We start from the raw sequence: 19950 nt of genomic DNA on the forward strand, positions 1-19950 counted from the left end.
TCGTGCCTGTAATCGCAGCACTTTGGGAGCCCGCAGCAGGTGGTCATTTGAGGTCAGGAATTCGAGACCAACCTGGCCAACATGGTAAAACCCAGTCTCTACTAAAAATACAAAAATTAGCCAGGCATGGTGCTATGCACCTGTAATCCGCACTACTCAGGGAGCTAAGGCAGGAGAATCACTTGAACCTTGGAGGCTGAGGTTGCAGTGAGCAGAGACAGTGAAACCGCAGTCCAGCCTGGGTGACAGAGTGAGATTCTGTCTCAGAAAAGACAAAGTTTTCCACCAAGATTCCCTCCAGTGCCTAGGACACCAATGTCCCAGGGTTCCAGCACAAAACTGGGTGGTCATTCTGGCTGCAGCAGATTTTTTCTCTCACACACCCCAGTGGAGCATGGAATGCCAGCCAGCCAGCCAGCACCGCTCATTCCCTGAAAAATGGGGCTCTAGCCAGGAAGAAAAGTGAATTGGCTTGGTTGATTCTACCCTCAAGAAGACCAGCAAGCTAAGATCCACTGGCTTGAAATTCTCACAGCCAGCACAGCAGTCGGAGCTCAACCTGGGGCGTTCGAGCTTGGTAGGGGGTAGGGCATCTGCCAATGTTGCAGCTTGAGTAGTTGGTTTTAACCTCGCCTGTGTAAACAAAGTTCACAAGGAAATTTACACAGCAACTGGGCAGAGCTCACAGCAGCTCAGCAAGGCCTCTGCAGGCAGACTGTCACTAGACTCCCTTCTTGCTGGGGTGGGCATTTCTGAAACAAGGCAGCAGCTCATCAGGGAGTTATTAATAAAGCCCCCACCTTCCTGGGACAGAGCACCTGGGACAAGGGGCAGTTGTGGGCTCAGCTTCAGCAAACTTAAATGTCCCTGCCCCGCAGCTCTGAAGGGAGCAATGGATCTCCCAGCACAGTGCCTAAGCTTTGATAAGGGACAGACTGCCTCCTCAAGTGGCTCCCTGACCCCGTTTATCTTGACTGGGAGATACCTCATACAGGAGATCTATGGCTGTCATCTGCTGGGTACCCTTCTGAGATGAAGCCACCAGAGGAAGGAACAGGCAGCAATCTTTGCTGCTCTGCAGCCCCTGGGGGTGGTTCCCAGGCAAGCAGGGTTTAGAGTGGACCTACAGCAGAGAGGCCTGTAAGTTTTCCTTCTAACAAAAAGAAACACCAACAGAAAGGATGACCACTCAGAGACCCCATCCAAAAGTCACCAACTTCAAAGACCAAAGGTAGATAAATCCACAAAGACAGGAAGAAACCAGCGCAAAACTGAAATTGCCACAAACCAGAACGCTGCTCCTCCTCCAAGGGATCACAGCTCCTCACCAGCAAGGGAACAAAACTGGATAGAATGAGTGTGATGAATTGACAGAAGCAGGCCTCAGAAGGTGGGTAATAACAAACTTCTCCAAGCTAAAGGAGCATGTTCTAACCCAATGCAAGGAAACTAAAAACCTTGAAAAAAGTTGAGACGAAATGCTAACTAGAATAATGAGTGTAGAGACTAACACAGACGACTTGCTGGAGCTGAAAAACACCATGAGAACTTCGTGAAGCATACACGAGCTTCAATAATCAAATCAATCAAGTGGAAGAAAGGCTATCAGAGATTAAAGATCAACTCAATGAAATAAAGCAAGAAGGCAAGATGAGAGAAAAAAGGGAAAACAAATGAACAAAGCCTCCAAGATATACGGGATTATGTGAATAGACCAAATCTACATTTGATTGGTGTATTTGAAAGTGATGGAGAGAATGAAATCTACTTGGAAAACACTCTTCAGGCTATTATCCAGGAGAACCTCTCCAACCTGGCAAGGCAGGCCAACATTCAAATTCAGGAAATAGAACACCACAAAGATATTCATCAAGAAGAGCAACCCCAAGACACATAATCATTAGATTCACCAGGGTTGAAATGAAGAAAAAAATGCTAAGGGCAGACTGAGAGAAAGGTCAGGTTACCCACAAAGGGAAGCCCATCAGACTGACAGCAGGTCTCTTGGCAGAAACCCTACAAGCTAGAAGAGAGTGGGGGCCAATATTCAACATCCTTAAAGAAAAGAATGTCCAACCCAGAATTTCATATCCAGCCAAACTAAGTTTCATAAGTGAAGGAAAAATAAAATCCTTTACAGACAAGCACCTGCTGAGAGGTTTCCTCACTACCAGGCCTGCCTTACAAGAGCTCTTGAAGGAAGCAGTAAACACAGAAAGGAACAGCCAGTGCCAGGCACGGCACAAAGATACCAAATTGTAAAGACCATCAACACTATGAAGAAACTATGTTAACTAATAGGCCAAAACAACCAGCTAGCATCAAAATGGCAGCATCAAATTCACACATAAGAATAATCTTAAATGTAAATGGGCTAAATGCCCCAATCGTAAGACGCAGACTGGCAAATTGGATAGAGTCAAGACCCATTGGTGTGCTGTATTCAGAAGACCCATCTCAGATGCAAAGATACAGGCTCAAAGGGATGGAAGAGGATTTACCAAGCCAATGGAGAGCAAATAAAAGCAGGAGTTGCAATCCTAGTGTCTGATAAAATAGACTTTAAAACAACAAAGATCAAAAGAGACAAGGAAGGGCATTACATAATGGTAAAGGGATCAATGCAACAAGAAAAGCTAACATACACACACACACAATACAGGAGCACCTAGATACATAAGACAAGTTCTTACTGACCTACAAAGAAACTTAGACTTCCATACAATAATAGTGGGAGACTTTAACACCCCACTGTCAATATTAAATCAAGACAGAAAATTAACAAGGATATCCAGGACTTGAACTTGGATCTGGACCAAGCAGTCCTAATAGACATCTACAGAACTCTCCATTCCAAATCCACAGAATATACATTTTTCTCAGCACCACATCACACTTACTCTAAAATTTACCACATAATTGGAAGTAAAATGCTCCTTAGCAAATGCAAAAGAATGGAAATCATGATAGTCTCTCAGACCACAGTGCAATCCAATTAGAACTCAGGATTAAGAAACTCACTCAAAACCGCACACTTACATGAAAACTGATCAACCTGCTCCTGAATGACTACTGGATAAATAATGAAATGAAGGCAAAAATAAAGATGTTCTTTGAAACCACTAAGAATTAAGATGCAACATACCAGAATCTCTGGGACACATTTAAAGCATTGTCTAGAGGGAAATTTATAGCACTAAATGCCCAAAAGAGAAATGAGGAAAAATCTAAAATCAACACCCTAACGTCATGATTAAAAGAACTAGAGGAGTAAGATCAAACAAATTCAAAAGCTAGCAGAAGACAAGAAATAACTAAGATCAGAGCAGAACTGAAGGAGATAGAGACACAAACCCTTCCAAAAAATAAATAAATAAATTCAGCAGTTTTTTTTTAAACCAAAATAGACCACTAACCAGACTAATAAAGAAGGAAAGAGAGAAGAATCAAACAGATGCAATAAAAAATGATGAAGGGGATGTCACCACTGATCCCACAGAAATACAAACTACCATCAGATTACTACAAATACTTCTATGCAAATAAACCAGTAAATCTAGAAGAAATGGATAAATTCCTGAACACTTACACCCTCCCAAACTAACCAGGAAGAAGTTGAATCGCTGAATACACCAAACAATGTCTGAAATTGAGGCAGCAATTAATAACCTACCAACCAAAAACAAAGTGCAGGCCCAGTTGAGTTCACAGCTGAATTCAACCAGAGGTACAAAGAGGAGCTGGTACCACTCCTTCTGAACTATTCCCAACAATACAAAAAGAGAGAATCCTCCCTAACTCATTTTGAGACCAACATCATCACAATACCAAAACCTGGCAGAGACATAACTAAAAAGGAAAATTTCAGGCCACTATCCATGATGAACATTAATGCAAAAATCCTCCATTAAATACTGGCAAACCGAATCCAACAGCACATCAAAAAACGTATCCATCATGATCAAAGCAGCTTCATCTCTGGGATGCACGGCTGGTTCAACATATGCAAATCTATAAACATAATCCATCACATAAACAGAACCAAAGACAAAAACCACATGATTATCTCAATAGATGCAGAGAAAGCCTTTGACAAAATTCAACAGCGCTTTATGCTAAAAAGTCTCAATAAACTAGGTATTGATGGAATGTATCCCAAAATAATAAGAGCTATTTATGACAAATCCACAGCCAATATCATACTGAATGGGCAAAAACTGGAAGCATTCCCTTTGAAAACTGGCACAAGACAAGGATGCCCTCTCTTACCACTGCTATTCAACATAATATTTGAAGTTCTGCCCACAACAATCAAAGGGTATTCAATTAGGAAAAGAGGAAGTCAAATTGTCTCTATTTGCAGATGACATGATTGTATATTTAGAAAACCCCATCGTCTCAGCCCAAAATCTCCTTAAGGTGATAAGCAATAAGCAACTTCAGCAAAGTCTCAGGATACATAATCAATGTGCAAAAATCACTAGCATTCCTATACACCATAACAGACAGAGCCAAATCATGAGTGAACTCCCATTCACAATTGCTACAAAGAGAATAAAATACCTAGCTATACAACTAAAAAGAGATGTGAAGGACCTTTTCAAGGAGAACTACAAACCACTGCTCAAGGAAATAAGAGAGGACACAAACAGATGGAAAAACATTCCCTGCTCATGGTTAGGAATAATCAGTATCGTGAAAATAGGCATCCTGCCCAAAGTTATTTATAGATCCAGTGCTATCCCCATCAAGCTACCATTGACTTTCTTCACAGAATTGGGGAAAAAAACCACTTTAAACGTCATATGGAAGCAAAACAGAGCCTGCATAGCCAAGACAATTGTAAGCAGAAAAAAAGCAAAGCTGGAGGCATCATGCTACCCGATTTCAAATTGCACTACAAGGTTACAGTAATAAAAACAGCATGGTACTGGTACCAAAACAGAGATACAGATCAATAGAATAGAACAGAGGCCTCAGAAATAACTCCACACGTACGTAACCATCTGATCTTTGACACACCTGACAAAAGCAATGGGGAAAGGATTCCCTATTTAATAAATGGTGTTGGGAAAACTGGCTTAGCCATGTGCAGAAAGCTCAGACTGAATCCCTTCCTTACACCTTATACAAAAATTAACTCCAGAGGGATGAAACGTAAGACCTAACACCATAAAAACTCTAGAAGAAAACCTAAGCAATACCATTCAGGACATAGGCACGGGCAGGAACTTCGTGACTAGAACAACAAAAGCCAAAATAGACATACGGGATCTACTTAAACTGAAGAGCTTCTGCGCAGTAAAAGAACCTATCATTAGAGTGAACCGGCAACCAACAGAAGAGAAAAACAAAACAAAACTGCAATCTACCCATCTGACAAAAGGCTAATATCCAGAATCTTAAACAAATTTTCAAGGAAAAAAACCATCAAAAAGTGGTCAAAGGATATGAACAGACACTTCGCAAAAGACATTTATGCGGTCAATACACATAGGAAAAAAAGCTCATCATCCCTGGTCATTAGAGAAATGCATATGAAAACTACATTGAGATACAATCTCATGCCAGTTCTAATGGCGATCATTAAAAAATCAGGAGACAACAGATGCTGGAGAGGATGTGGAGAAATAGGAACACTTTTACACTGTTGGTGGGAATGTAAATTAGTTCAACCATTGCAGAAAACAGTGTGGCGATTCCTCAAGGAACTAGAACTAGAAATCCCATTTGACCCAGCAATCCCATTACTGGGTGTATACCCAAAGGATTATAAATCGTTCTATAAAGACACATGCACACATATGTTTGTGGCACTGTTCACAATAGCCAAGACTTGGAACCAACCCAAATGCCCATCAATGATAGACTGGAAAAAGAAAATGTGGCACATATACACCATGGAATACTATGTAGCCATAAAAAAGGATGAGTTCATGTTTTTTGCAGGGACATGGATAAAGCTGGAAGCCATCATTCTCAGCAAACTGACAGAAGAACAGAAAACCAAACACCGCCTGTTCCCACTCTTAAGAGGGTGTTGAACAATGAGAACACATGGACACAGGGAGGGGAACATCGCACGCCGGGGCTTGTCAGCAGGTGGGAGGATAGGGGAGGAACAGCATTAGGAGAAATGCCTAATGTAGATGACAGGGTGACAGATGCAGCAAACCACCATGGCATGTGTATACCTATGAAACAAACCTGAGTGTTCTGCACATGTACTCCAGAACTTAAAGTATAATTTAAAAAAATAAGATCTAATTTTTAAAAATCACAAGAGACCAGATTGGAACTGGTGATACAGGATCCACTGGAAACCTAGAGTAGGAAGTGGGACCCAGGGACAAGGAGGGGCAGGGAAGAAAGACATTCAGTAAAGGGGCCCGATGGGGCCTCTGTAAAATGGGATAGTACTAGCATCTCCCTTGTATGTTTGTCGTGAGAGTAAAAATGCAAATAATAAAAGCATTAGTAAACATTTCCGGAGCACTCTGTATGAGCCGAGCATTTTTTATGTGTTAAACTTCACAACTCAAAGATCAGTATTACCAGTCTCATTTTACAGATGGGAAAACTGAGACAGAGCTATGAAGTGATTTTCACGCCTCCCACAGCAAAGCCAATAACCCATTTGTGCAAACTGGAAAACGTACTTGGAGCATTTAACACACTGCCCAGCACATATTAGGTGCTGGGTTAATGTTAAAGGAAGAAGAAAGTCAGGGAGTTGCTTCCTCATCTGAGGACGCCAAGATGGATGAGGAAGTCACAAGATGGAAACAGGTTTGGGGAAGGTGAGAACTTCTGTGTAGGGAGTAAAAGGTCTGAAAGCTAGGAGACCTGAGGTGGGGACACCGAGGAGTCAGTTGGTGCCCAGGGTTTAGGGCCTGGCCCCTGGAGTCCTTTGGCCTGAATTCCATGAAGAGGACATTGTGAGACAACCACTCACCTTCTCTCCTGCGTGGATCTTGAAGGACACGCCCTGCACAGCCAGTGGGAGCTCAGGTCGGTATCTTAGCCCAAAGTCCCGGAACTCGATCTGCCCACCATGAGGCCAGGGGGGCTGAGGTGAACACGTGGGCAGCCTCCAGGGAGCCTGGAGCAGGAGGGGACACTGAGTCAGAGGAGGCTTCCTCTAAGACTTTACACAAGATGGCCCACCTCTCTCAGCTTCACTTTTCTCTTCTGCAAAATGGACATATTTATTCCTGTTTTACAGGGTTATGGGAATTCAACAAGGGCAGGCATGGGATGTGTTACTATCATGTTGCTGGAATATTGCCATCATGCTGCTGTTGTCGTTATGTTACTATCATGTTGCAGCTACACTGCTGTTGCGGTGCTGCTCCTCATGGTCCCCTGCCACTCCCATAGATGATCAGCTTTCCTCAAGCTCAGAAGCAAAGGAGCCAAGATTTGGCCTGGCTCCAAACCTTATGCTCCTAACCATTGCTGACACCCTGTCTGTGACTCTGACCTATAGTGGTGGGGTTGAGTCAGGGGAGAAGAGGGTGCAAGCCCCAAAGCCTGCAGCAGATGTCAACAGGGACCCACTGTCCCCCCCATATGTTCCTGCGGGGCCCCCTCCCCACCTCCCACCCATCACCTCCTTGGGTGTCCAGGCATAGTCCTGCATCCGCTCCACTGACACGATGCTGTTCTCTAGGTCTGTCCAGTTGCGAACAACCCACTGCAGTGTCTGGGTCACCTGGTGCAAGAAGGCATCTCAGGTTTGGAGATGCCTTGGCATGGCCACTTGAGGGCTCGCATCAGCCCCCCAGGTTTCCCAGCCTTTGCTGGGAGGCTAGACTCAGGGGAGCAAAGAGGGAGGCAGGAGTGGGGCAGTCTGAGGACCTGGACCCAGGGAATTGGGATTTGGATGCAACCAACAGGTTCCTCCCCTTCCTTCAGCAGAACCAGAGCATGCAGAGCAAAAAGCAGCTCTCAGGCGTCAGCCTGTACAAACTGCCTTGATGCAGGTGGGAAGACAGGACCAGAGAGGGTGTGTGGCCCTCCCAAGGACACCCAACAGGACCCGGGGTCACTGATTCCATTCTGACAGCTTCCCCACTGTGACCAGGTGGCCACTGATTTCCCATGACACTTGAAACTGCTCCAAGCTCCTTCCTATGAGCCATTACCAGCTCTAGTCCTGCCATCCCGTCCCCAATCTTGTTTCCCAGCACCCCTGCCTTTGCCTACCCTCTCCAGCCACACCCACTTTCTTGCTGTTCCTCTCACACACCAGGGATGAACCTTTAACTCCCAGGGCTTTTTCTCCTGCTGTTACCTCACTTCCTCCTAAGTCACCTCCTCAGAGAGGCCTTTCTGGATGTCGTAGGAAAATACCCCCCACCCCCCACCCCCCACCCAACATGCGCCAGCCTCTTACTTCATCCTTAAGCTTAGCAGCCTCAACTATAAAATGAGGATAATGACAGTACCCTATAATGCCAGCTTTTTGGAAGGCCAAGATGAGAAGATTGACCCCAGGAGTTGGAGGCTGCAGTGAGCTGTGATCACGTCACTGTACTCCAGTCTGGGTGACAGGGTGCGACCTTGTCTCAAACCAAAACAGCAGGACATGGTGGCTCACACCTATAATCTTAGCATTTTGGGAGGCTGAGGCAGTCAGACAATTTGAACCTAGAGTTTGAGACCAGACTGAGCAACACGGTGAAACCGTTTCTAAAAAAAAAAAAATTAGTCAGGCATGGTGGTGCACACCTATAGTCCCAGCTAACTGGCAAAGTGAGGTTGGAGAATCCCTTGAGCCTGGAGATGGAGACTGCAGTGAGCCAAGATCACACCACTGCACTCAAGCCTGAGTAACAAAATGAGATCCTGTCTCAACAACAAACCAAAATCAACAAAATTGTCTAAAGCTCTTAGAATAGTGCCGCCTCCATTACAAATGCTTATATGTGTATATACAATAGATGTCACAGACTGACATTACATACTGTTATTAATAGTTAACAAAATGTGTCCAGGCACGGTGGCTCATGCCTGTAATCCTAGCACTTTGAGAGGCAGAGGTGGGTGGATCACTTGAGCACAGAAGTTGGAGACCAGCCTGGCCAACGTAATGAAACCCCATCTTGCCTAGAAATACTAAAAAATAGCCAAGTGTAGTGCCTTATGCCTGTAATCCCAGCAACTTGGGAGGCTGAGGCATGAGAATTGCTTGAGCCCAGGAGGCAGAGGTTGCAGTGAGCCGAGACTGCACCACTGCCCGAGTGACTGAGACTCTCTTAAAAAAAAAAAAAAAAAAAAAAAAAGTAACAATGCACTAGAAATGTCCTCCACAGGATATTCTCTGTCTCAACTAGCCTTTATAACATCAGAAGTGATGGGATTACTGGCCTATTTTTCGAAGGAGCACACTGAGACTCCACGAGGAAAGACTCTTGACCAAGGTTCAAGGTCACCTTGGCTGAGTCTGGCTTTTGTGGAGCTGTGTGTCCCTCCTTGGCAGAGGGACTCCAGACCCCTTAGTGGTTTGGACTTGGGGTCTTTGAAGGTCCCACAGGCAGGGTTCTGACGGTCTCTGCCTCTGTCTGCCCCTTAAGCCCAGTTTGGGGGTATGGGGAGTACCTGGAGGGCAGCAGAGACAGAGAAGCCCACGAGGCCAGCGCTGAGGCGGGCTTTGCTCAGCACAGCACCCATGGCAGCCGCGAACACCAGCCCATTCCCCAGGAGCTCCACGTTGGTCGCAAGCCACCTGCAATGGGAGGCAACAGTAGGGCGAGTTGGAACTCTTATCTGCAGGGAGATGCTTCTCTGGGCACAAGGACTGGTCACCGTGCCAGCTTAGTACCCACAGGGCTCCCAGCAATGGCCTCCACATGCAAGGCCCCATCCTGGCTCAGGGAGTGGAGGAAGGTGACACTGGTCCTGTCTCAGCTCCGGGTATGGGGTACTCGCGGTGCTCCATAGAGCTTCCCTGTGTGGCTGCTTTTCTGTTCCTGGAATTTGCCAAGCCACGTCCACCCGCCATTCCCCTGGCCTCCATGGTTTGGCTCTGTATCCCCACCCAAATCTCAGCTCAGACTATAATACCCACGTGTGAAGGGATGGAGCTGGTGGAAGGTGATTGGATCATGGGGGCAGTTTTCCCAGGTGGTTCTCCTGATGGTGAGTGAGTTCTTCTGAGATCTGATTATTTAAAAGGCTGTGGCAGTTCCCCTCTGCGCTTTCTCTTGCCTGCCGCCGTGTAAGATATGCCTTACTTCCCCTTCTGCCTCCTCAGCCATGTGGAACTGTAAATTAAACCTTCCTTTCTTTATAAATCACCCAGTTTCAGGTAATTCTTTATAGCAGTGTGAAGACGGACTACGACACAGCCCCAGCTGGCTGGGGACCTTCGCAGAGAGGGAAGAGGACTTAACATGTTATTGAGTACCTTGTGTGTACTTAACTCTCTCCACACTCTGGTACCAGACTGCCTGGATTCAAATCCTGACTCTTGGGCATTTGTGACCTTGGACAAGTTTCCAAACCTCTCTGTGCCTAGGGTTTATCATGCATAAAACGGTTTCTGCCTGGTGAAGTTGTTGGCAGAATTAAATACATTAATCCACATAGGTTGCTCAGCACAGTGCCAAGCATGCAGTAAGCATGTTACAAGTCTTATCTATGAGTGTCTGTATTTAATCCTCACATCCACTCCATGAGCATGATCCCTGTCTGACAAATGAGGCTCAGAGAGGCTCTCTAACTTGCCTGAAATCAACCAGCTGGTTAGTGGCAGAGCTGGGATTTGAACCTGTGTTTATCTGTTCTTAAACTTGTGTTGTTCTTGCTTAGTATCTAAAGATAGCTGAGGGTGCTGGTACGGCTGCTTCATCACCAAGGCAAAAGAGGCTGACCCGGTTGCCTGGCAGCCGAAGCTTCTTCCTGTACCTACTGCTCACCTGCTGTTGGGAACCTCTCAGTCATGTTCCATCTGCCCACAGTCAGAACCGAGAGACTGCCTGTAGGATCTGGCCTTGACTATGTCCCAAGCTCTCTGGGTGACCTCTCTAGCTAAAATATATGACCTCAGGTCTCACCCTCTGAGGATATGGATGAATTACAAGATCTTCTCTGCCCTGGCTCTTCCTACCTGTCAGCCACTAGTCGCGGAAAACTGATCCTCTGGCTTTCATCCACGCGAGCATTGTTCTGAGCCACAAAGGGGCCCTGGGTTCGGAACGCCCGGACCACTGTGCTGCCCTGGAATGTCTCCGCCATGTGGGAGCAGACAGACGAGTAGCTGGCTGACTCCAAGCGTCTCAGCTGGCATGAGCTCACCACATACAGGCTCTGAGAAGGAAGGATGTGAGAGGGGAAAGGAGAAGCCAGAGACATAGAGAGGTAGTTTCCAGAAGCAGACAGAGCCCCAAGTACAGGGTTCCAGACCAGGCTCTGTTACCACCTTGCTGTGTGACCTTGGGCTAGTTGCTTGCCCTCTCTGGGTTTCCTTTTTTTTTTTTTTTTTTAAACAGAATCAGAGTTCAGTGTTTTTTGTTTTTTTGTTTTAAATTACGTGAGGAGCTTCAGAAACCTCTAATGCCCCACACCAGAATGACTGAATCAGAATCTCTGGCAATGTCACCTTGACTTTGGTGCTGTTTAAATAGCCTTCCAGATGATTCTAATGAACAGCCAGGGTTGAGAGACCACCAATTTAGTTTAAGCGTTTCACTTCCCAGCACTGAGGTCAACTACTTCATTTAGGGCTGGTCATTGGGAGACCAAAACTTCAAGGGGAAATGAAGACAGTTGGCCAAGTCAGTTTCACTCATGTAACCCAAGGGTTACATGCCAGGGGATGCACAGAAAATCTGTTATCTGGTTTGCAGCTGCAGGTTGGGTGCACCTGGCAGACAGGCAGTCAGAGAGGAACTGAATTTGCTGAACGCCCAAGCTGTGTGTGCCAGGCTTTTTACAGTGTTTCATTCATTGCAGTGTGGCATTCCTGTCATTCATCAGTTAATGGTGAGAACATCCGAGGCTCTGGGGATTCAGCAGCTGTCCTGAGCTCCACATTAAGTGGCAGAGTCTGGATTCAAATCCATCTCTGCTTGACTCCAAAGCTTGAGACAGAAACAGCCCATCATCGGAGTCAAGTGGACTTAGAGAAGGCATAGGACAGCCGTGGGGGGACAGTGGCAGCCATGGGTTTTTGGTTTTTTGTCTTTTGAGATTCAGTCTCACTCTGTTGCCCAGGCTGGAGTGCGGTGGCACAATCCCAGCTCACTGCGACCTCTGCCTCCCGAGTTCAAGCAATCCTCCTTCCTCAGCCCCCCAAGAAGCTGGAATTACGGGCATGTGCCACTACACCAGCTAATTTTGTATTATTAGTAGAGACGGGTTTTCACGTTAGCCAAGCTGGTCTCAAATGATCTGCTCACCTCAGCCTCCCAAAGTGCTGTTTTGTTTTTTTTTAAATGGATTCTTACTCTGTCACCCAGGCTAATGCAGTGGCATGATCTCAGCTCACTGCAACCTCCATCTCATGGGTTCAACCAATTGTCCTGCCTCAGTCTCCTGAGTGGCTGGGATTATAGGTGTGCACCACCATGCCCAGCTAATTTTTGCATTTTTAGTAGACATGGGGTTTCACCATGTTGGTCAGGCTGGTCTTGAACTCCTAACATTATGTTCCACTCACCTCAGTCTCCCAAAGTGCTGAGATTACAGGCATGAGCCACTGTGCCTGGACCCAACGTGCTGGTTTTACAGGTGTGAGCTACCACCCCTGGCCCCAGCCATGGTTTTTTATCTGACTACCATGTTTTCTTTTATTCTACTTCTGGTTTCCTATGGGAAGGGACTGGGTTGGGTACTGTCAATATGGGACCTGATCAGAGAAGCGGTCATGTGACACAGCCTAGTCTATCAGAGTCTATTTATTCAGTTACTGTGATGGACACATGATCCACAAAGGGCCAATCAGAATGTTCCCTGGGATTAATATATGACTACTGAGCTGAAGAAATGTTTTTTTACATGTTGAATTGCTAAAGTGAGATGATATAATGGCTAGTGGCCATCAGACCTGCCTTGGAAAGAGAGCATGTGCAAAATTAGACCAAACAGGGTTAAGCCAATGGCTCCTAAATATTCATGTCCATCAGAATTACTTGGAGGGTTAATTAAAACCTAGATTAACAGGCCAACCCACAGAGATCTGAGTCAGTAGGCCTGGGCTGGGGCCTAAGAATGTACATCACTAACTAGTCCCCATGTGATACTACTGCTGATCCTGGGGCCTACCCTTAAGAAGCACTGAGTGAAGATATGGAGAGAGTCACTGTGTCCTGATGACAGCTGGGCCCAAGCATCCTAGGAATGTAAGCCATTAAATCCTGTTCTTTTGGTTAAGCCAATTTTAGTTGGTCTCTGGTCTCTGAAAGACTGTAGCATAATAGCCTTTGAGACCTTGCAATGCCTTCTTGGCCTCCAGATAACTGGAGAGGAGGCAATGGCAGCAGGGTAAAAACATTACACACGAAGAGCTCTGGCCCTTAGGATTTAACTGTGCCATGAGGCACAGAGGCTCATGCCTCTAATCCCAGAATTTTGGGAGGCCAAGGTGGGAGGATCACTTGAGGCTGGGAATTTGGGACCAGCCTGGGCAACGTGATGTGACACCTGTCTTTACAAAAATAAACTTAAAAATTAGCCAGGCATGGTGGCACGTGTCTGTAGTCCCACCTACTAGAGAGGCTGAGGTAGGAGGATCACTTAAGCCCAAGAGTTCAAGGCTGCAGTGAGCTATGATCACCTCTGCACTTCAGCCAGGGCAGAAGAGCAGGACTCTGTCTCTTAAAAAAAGAACTTTGAGAGACAGAGACTAGTGGAGACATCAGAAAGACTGTAGTGTCTCTGTCCCTGGGAATTCTAGGAACAGCCCCTAGATGCCCAGCTGGGTGAAACCTCATATATGGAGTCTTCCCCAGAGACAGGGGACTGGCTGAGTTGACCTCAGGTGGTCCCAGAAGCCTCCCTGACTTCTCCATACCTGAAACCCAGCGTAGAGGAGAAACAATGGCAGGATGGCCACAATGGCCAGTGGAGTAGTCACTGCCACCACCAGGCTGACCTCCAAGAGTCCAAAGGCGTACATCAGCAGGGACCGGAGTTTGTCTGGGATGTCCACGTCCACCGTGTCCGTCTCCTTGGAGAAGCGGTTCAGAAGGTTGCCGACGGGCGTCCTCTCAAAGAAGCCGATGGGAGATCGCACCACATCCCACAGAAGCCTCTGGAAGAGCAACCTGGATGCCCGGACCCCACCTAGGAGCACCGCAGCCATGGAGGCAAACAGCCCGATGGCTGGGGAGGGAGAGGAGGTAAGAGCATGAAGGCTGCAGACCCTCAGGAGTGTCCCCGGGGGGCCTTGCACGGGTCACCCCCACTACCTCATGGCGGACATCTTATGGTTTAACCACCCTATTAGGTATTTTTTGACAGGAACTCACTCGGTCACCCATATTGAAGCACAGTAGCATGATCATGGCTCACTGCAGCCTTGATCGCCTGGACTCAATTTATTCTCCTGCCTCAGCCTCTGAGTAGCTGGGACCACGGGTGTATACCCCCACACTGGCTAATTTTGGGTATTTTTTGTAGAGATGGGATCTTGCTATGTGTCCAGGCTGGTCTCGAACTCCTGGGATCAAGTGATCTGCCTGCCTTGGCCCGAGATGACAGGCACGAGCCACTGCACCCAGACTCTGCTTGTTTCTTGATGTAATGGATTAAAGAGTATCCCCCAAAACTCATTTGGGATGGCTCCTAAATTTAATGACTGCCATTTGTGTAAGACTACTAGAGGATACTGAGACATAGAGCAGGAGATGTGAAGATTGTGGCATAAATTAGAGGACACATCTGCAAGCCAAGGAATGCCGGGGACTTCCGGTGACCACTGGAAACCAGGAGAGAAGGCTTGGGGTGGTGGGGGTCGGGGGGATCTCCCTCAAAACCTCCATAAGGCATTAACCCAGATGACACCTTGATGTTAGACTTCAGGCCTCAGAACTGCAAGAGAACAAACTTCAGCTATGCTGGGCTCCCAAGTTTGTGGCGACTGGTTTTGCAGTAGCCCTAGGAGAAAAAGGCACATCCTTCCTCCCAGTGCTGATCTGTATGCTTGGGGTGGGGCTAACTTCTCCTCTGGAGCGGGGCAAATTTCACCCATGGCTAATCCAAACCACTGAAACTGGATCAGGGACGAGCGCAAAACCAAGTCCAGCCAATGACGGGGAGACCCGAGACTTGGCTAGTACTTGGTTCCTGGAGGTGGCCAAGCTGCAGCTGTGGAATATCATCTTGCCACCAGAGGGAGCAGCTGAGCTGGACAGGAAGCTGTCGCAGGGGAGGGAACGGAAATGGCGTGATTTCTTGTTTGGCCTCCTATATCCAGCTGTACCTGAAGCCAGAACCCTAAACATACGCGTCCTATGAGCCAATCGATTCTCTTGTTGCTTAAATCACTTTGAATTGGGGCTGATTTTTCCTTTTACTGAGATGGCGTCTCGCTCTGCTACCCAGGCCGCAGTGCAGTGATGCCATCTCAGCTCACCGCAACCTCCACCTCCCAGGTTCACAGGCGATTCTCCTGCCTCGGCCTCCCGAGGAGCTGGGAGTACAGGTGCCCCCCACCACGCCTGGCTAATTTTTCTATTTTTAGTAGGGATGGGGTTTCACCATGTTGGCCAGGTTGGTCTCAAATTCCTGACCTCAAGTGATCTGCCCACCTTGGCCTCCCAAAGTGCTGGGATGACAGACATGAGCCGCTGTGTCTGGGCTGGAGCTGAATTTTTTTATTCTTTGTATTCAAAAGAATCATAACCAATTTCTCTCTCTCGGCTCCAGTCTTTCCATCTTTAAGGGAGAGTAAGCCTTGCCCTTAGCTATCAAATGAGGGATGGCAGTGGAAGGATTTTGAAAGGGCCATTTGCCACCCACATGAGGACCTGGGTTAATTCCAGGGCTCAGCAGACTCTGACAGTCCCTCGTTTCCTCTCGGTTCAGTAGCCATTCGCCGTGAGCATTCCACTGTACGCGCAGTTGTGGTGGGCAGGTCTCCAGGTTCTTAGGACTAGAAGAGTCCTCAAGTTCAGGCCTGGCACCCCCTTTTTATAGAGGAGGGTACAGTCTCACAGCATTTTGGTGATGTGGCCAAGGTCACCCAGTGAATGAGGACAAATCAACATAGAAGTGAGGCAACTATCCTTTAAAGATGAAGCCAGGCTGGGCATGGTGGCTCATGTCTGTAATCCCAACACTTTGGGAGGCTGAGGCAGAGGACTGCCTGAGCCCAGGAGTTTTAGACCACCCTGGGCATCATGCCAAATCCTGTCTCTATAAAAAAAAAAATTAGCCGGGCACGGTGGGATGTACATGTAGTCCCAGCTACTCGGGAGGCTGAAGTAGGAGGATTGCTTGAGCCCAGGAGGTGGAGGTTGCAGCAAGCCAAGTTTGCACCACTGCACTCCAGCCTGGGTGACAAAGCCACACAGTGTGTGTGTGTGAATAAATAAATAAGCCAAACTCACATGTGCACTCCCGTGACTCCCTTCAGCCAGGCCACATACTCACAGGAGAAGAACCAGGTGTTAGGGATGGGCTGGGGGAGGCAGGAGGAAGGTGGGTGTGGTTGTAAAAGGGCAACACGAGAGCACCAGGTGGTGAGGGGGTTGTTAAGTATCTCAAATGTCAATCACATTTGGGTGAGAGCCCAAACCAGATACAAGTACACAGAAGCAAACATGCACACACCCAGGTGCAAGTAAAACTGGGGAAATCAGAATGAGACCCATGAGGCCTAGCGTGGGGGCTCATGCCTGTAGTCCCAGCACTTTGGGAGACTGAGGCGGGCAGATCATTTAAGGTCAGGAGTTTGAGACCAGCCTGGCCAACATCGTGAAACCCCATCTCTACTAAACATACAAAAATTAACCAGGCCTGGTGGTGCACATGTATAATCCCAGCTCCCAGCTACTCGGGAAGCTGAGGCAGGAGAATTCTTGAACTGGGAGACAGAGGTTATAGCAAGAAGAGATCTCATCACTGTACTCCAGCCTGGGTGACAGAATGAGACTGTTAATAAATGAATGAATGAATGAGATCCATAGATTGATGAGTTTCAGTATTCTTTATGTGTGATACTTTTTTTGTTTTTGTTTTTCGAGATGGCGTCTTGCTCTGTGACCAGGCTGGACTTCAGTGGCACAGTGTTGGCTCACTGCAACCTCTGCCTCCTGGGTTCAAGCAATCCTCTTGTCTCAGCTTCCCGAGTAGCTGGGAGCTGGGATTACAGGTGTCTACCACCACACCCAGCTAGTTTTTGCTTTTAATAGAAACACGGTTTGACCATGTTGGCCAAGATGGTCTTGATCTGATCTTGTGATCCGCCTGCCTTGGCCTCCCAAAGTGCTGGAATGACACATGTGAGCCACTGTGCCCGGCCTTGTGTGATACTTTACTATCCTTTGGCAAAATATCTCCACTGGGAGAAACTGGGCAGACTGCACAAGGTAGCTGGCTGCCTTATTTCCTGGAACTGCATGTCAATCTACCAGTATTTCAGTATTTCCATTTTTAACAAGGAGAAGACAGAGCGACAGCAGTGATGCGTCTGTTAGGGAAGGTCTGGAGGTTTGGGGACAGGCACTGAAAGCCACCGGCCGGCAGGCCCTGGAGCTGCCTTCCGCTAGCAGGGATGGACTGGGGGACGTTCTGAAGGTTCCAGAAAAGGAGGGATGTGCCCTGTCCTCCTCGTTCTCTCCAGCATCATTTTAAGGACATAGATCTTTGCTTGGACCCCGGACATTTTGCACAGTTGTTCCAGAGGTGACCCAGGGAGGGATGGGGCAAAGGAGCCCTGAGCAGCCCTCGGTGGAGCTGGAGGAGGGGATGAAGGCAGGTGAGGCGTACCTTGGAGACAGCCGAGGAGCCCGAAGATCCCGCCACGCAGGGCTGCCTGCGTCTGCTGCCCACCCACTGTGGGGTCGTCCGCCCACAGGCTCAGCCAGTAGCCCCGGCAGAAGGAGGCCACTTGCTGGCAGAGGAAGAGGAAAAGTGCGTAGAGGCAGAGGGGGGTGCCCACGGCCCGAAGGTAGGCCAGGTGCACTGCGGCCTTCACCTGTAGCACACAGGAGGGAAAGGGAGGCAGAGAGAGCCCACAGCGGGAGGGGTGAGCTGAGGCAAAACCAGGTGAGTCTCCCAGACAACACGCCAATGGGCAGAGGGAACCACCAGGCAGACCTCATGGGTTCTTCCTCCGTGCCTCCCACCCGGAGCTCCATTTCCCCCACAGGACCCAGCTAGCCTTACGACCCCCATCTCCTACACAATCCCCAATGAGCTAGTATTCATATTTTTTTCTTTCTTTCTTTCTTTTTTTTTTTTTGAGACAGAGTTTTGCTCTGTCACCAGGCTGGAGTACAGTGGCATGATCTCAGCCCGCTGCAACCTCCGCCTCCCAGGTTCAAGCGACTCTTCTGCCCGAGTCTCCCAAATAGCTGGGATGACAGGTGCCCGCCAACACGCCTGGCTAATTTTTCTTGTACAGTAGTTTTAGAAGAGATGGGGTTTCACTATGTTGGCCAGGCTGGTCTCAAACTGCTAACCTCATGATCAGCCCACCTCAGCCTCCCAAAGCGCTGGGATTATAGGTGTGAGCCACTGGAACCATTCTTGTTTTCTTTAAAGCACTTATTATTACCAGATATAGCTTATTAGCCTAATTATTTGCTGTCTGTCTATCCTGACTAGTATCTAATCTCCACCAGACTTAGCTTGGCACATAGCCGGTATTGTGCACACGTTTGCTGGATGAATGAGGGGGTGGGTGAATAAATGAGTGGGTGGGTAGGTAGGTAGGTGTGTGGATAAATAAGGTGTGTGGATGGAACGATCAATGAATGCATGAACAGCTGAACAGACAGATGAATAGGTGAGGGAATGGTTGATATGAATTGTTAAGATGGATAAAGGAGGAGGTGGGTGAATGGATGGGATGGATAAATGAGTGGGTGGGATAGGTGGGTGGGTGGGATGATAGATGGTGGGTGGGATGGATAGATGAGTGGGCAGGATGGATAGAGAGTGGGTGGGATGGATAGGTGGGTGGGGGGATGGATAGGTGGGTGGGGGGATGGATAGGTGGGTGGGTGGGATGATAGATGGTGGGTGGGTATGATGGATGGGTGAGTGGGTGGGATGGATAGGTGGGTGGGTGGGATGGAAAGAGGGTGGGTGGGATGGATAGGTAGGTGGGTGGGATGATGGTGGGTGGGATGATAGATGGTGGGTGGGATGACAGATGGTGGGTGGGATGGATAGGTGAGTGGATGGGACGATAGACGGTGGGTGGGATGGATAGGTGGGATGGATAGGTGAGTGGGTGGGATGATAGATGGTGGGTGGGATGCATAGGTGGGTGGGTGGGATGGATAGATGAGTGGGTGGGATGATACATGGTGGGTGGGATGACAGATGGTAGGTGAGATGGATAGGTGGGTGGGTGGGATGGACAGGTGAGAGGGTGGGATGATAGATGGTGGGTGGGATGGAAGGTGGGTGGGTGGGATGGATAGATGGTGGGTAGGACGGACAGGTGGGTGGGTGGGATGGACAGGTGAGTGGATGGGATGGATAGATGGGTGGATGGGATGGATAGATGGTGGGTGGGATGGACAGATGCATGGGTGGGATGAAAGATGGTGGGTGGGATGGACAAGTGGGTGGGTGGGATGGACAGGTGAGTGGGTGGGAGGGATAGATGGTGGGTGGGATGGACAGGTGGGTGGGTGGGATGGATAGATGGTAGGTGGGATGGAGAGGTGGTGGGTGAGATGGATAGAGGGTGGGTGGGATGGACAGGTGGGTGGGTGGGATAGACAGGAGGGTGGGCGGGATGGACAGGAGGGTGGGTGGGATGGATAG

General features: G+C 48.1%; 1 protein-coding gene across 8 annotated transcripts in view; it reads right to left on the minus strand.

The window, feature by feature from the left end:
- ABCC6 (ATP binding cassette subfamily C member 6) overlaps nt 1-19950 on the minus strand; it is a 115546-nt gene that overhangs the window by 9158 nt on the left and 86438 nt on the right. For all 8 annotated transcript variants that reach the window (XM_039478381.2, XM_074381609.1, XM_074381610.1 and 5 more), the window contains 6 exons: nt 17938-18145; nt 14018-14328; nt 11114-11313; nt 9604-9730; nt 7613-7714; nt 6956-7102 (listed from right to left, as the gene is read on the minus strand). In XM_039478381.2, coding sequence (XP_039334315.2) covers nt 6956-7102; nt 7613-7714; nt 9604-9730; nt 11114-11313; nt 14018-14328; nt 17938-18145 — 1095 coding nt within the window. The remainder of the gene's footprint in view (nt 1-6955; nt 7103-7612; nt 7715-9603; nt 9731-11113; nt 11314-14017; nt 14329-17937; nt 18146-19950) is intronic.

Source organism: Saimiri boliviensis, chromosome 12 (genome assembly GCF_048565385.1).
Source record: "Saimiri boliviensis isolate mSaiBol1 chromosome 12, mSaiBol1.pri, whole genome shotgun sequence".
Lineage (NCBI taxonomy): Eukaryota > Metazoa > Chordata > Mammalia > Primates > Cebidae > Saimiri > Saimiri boliviensis.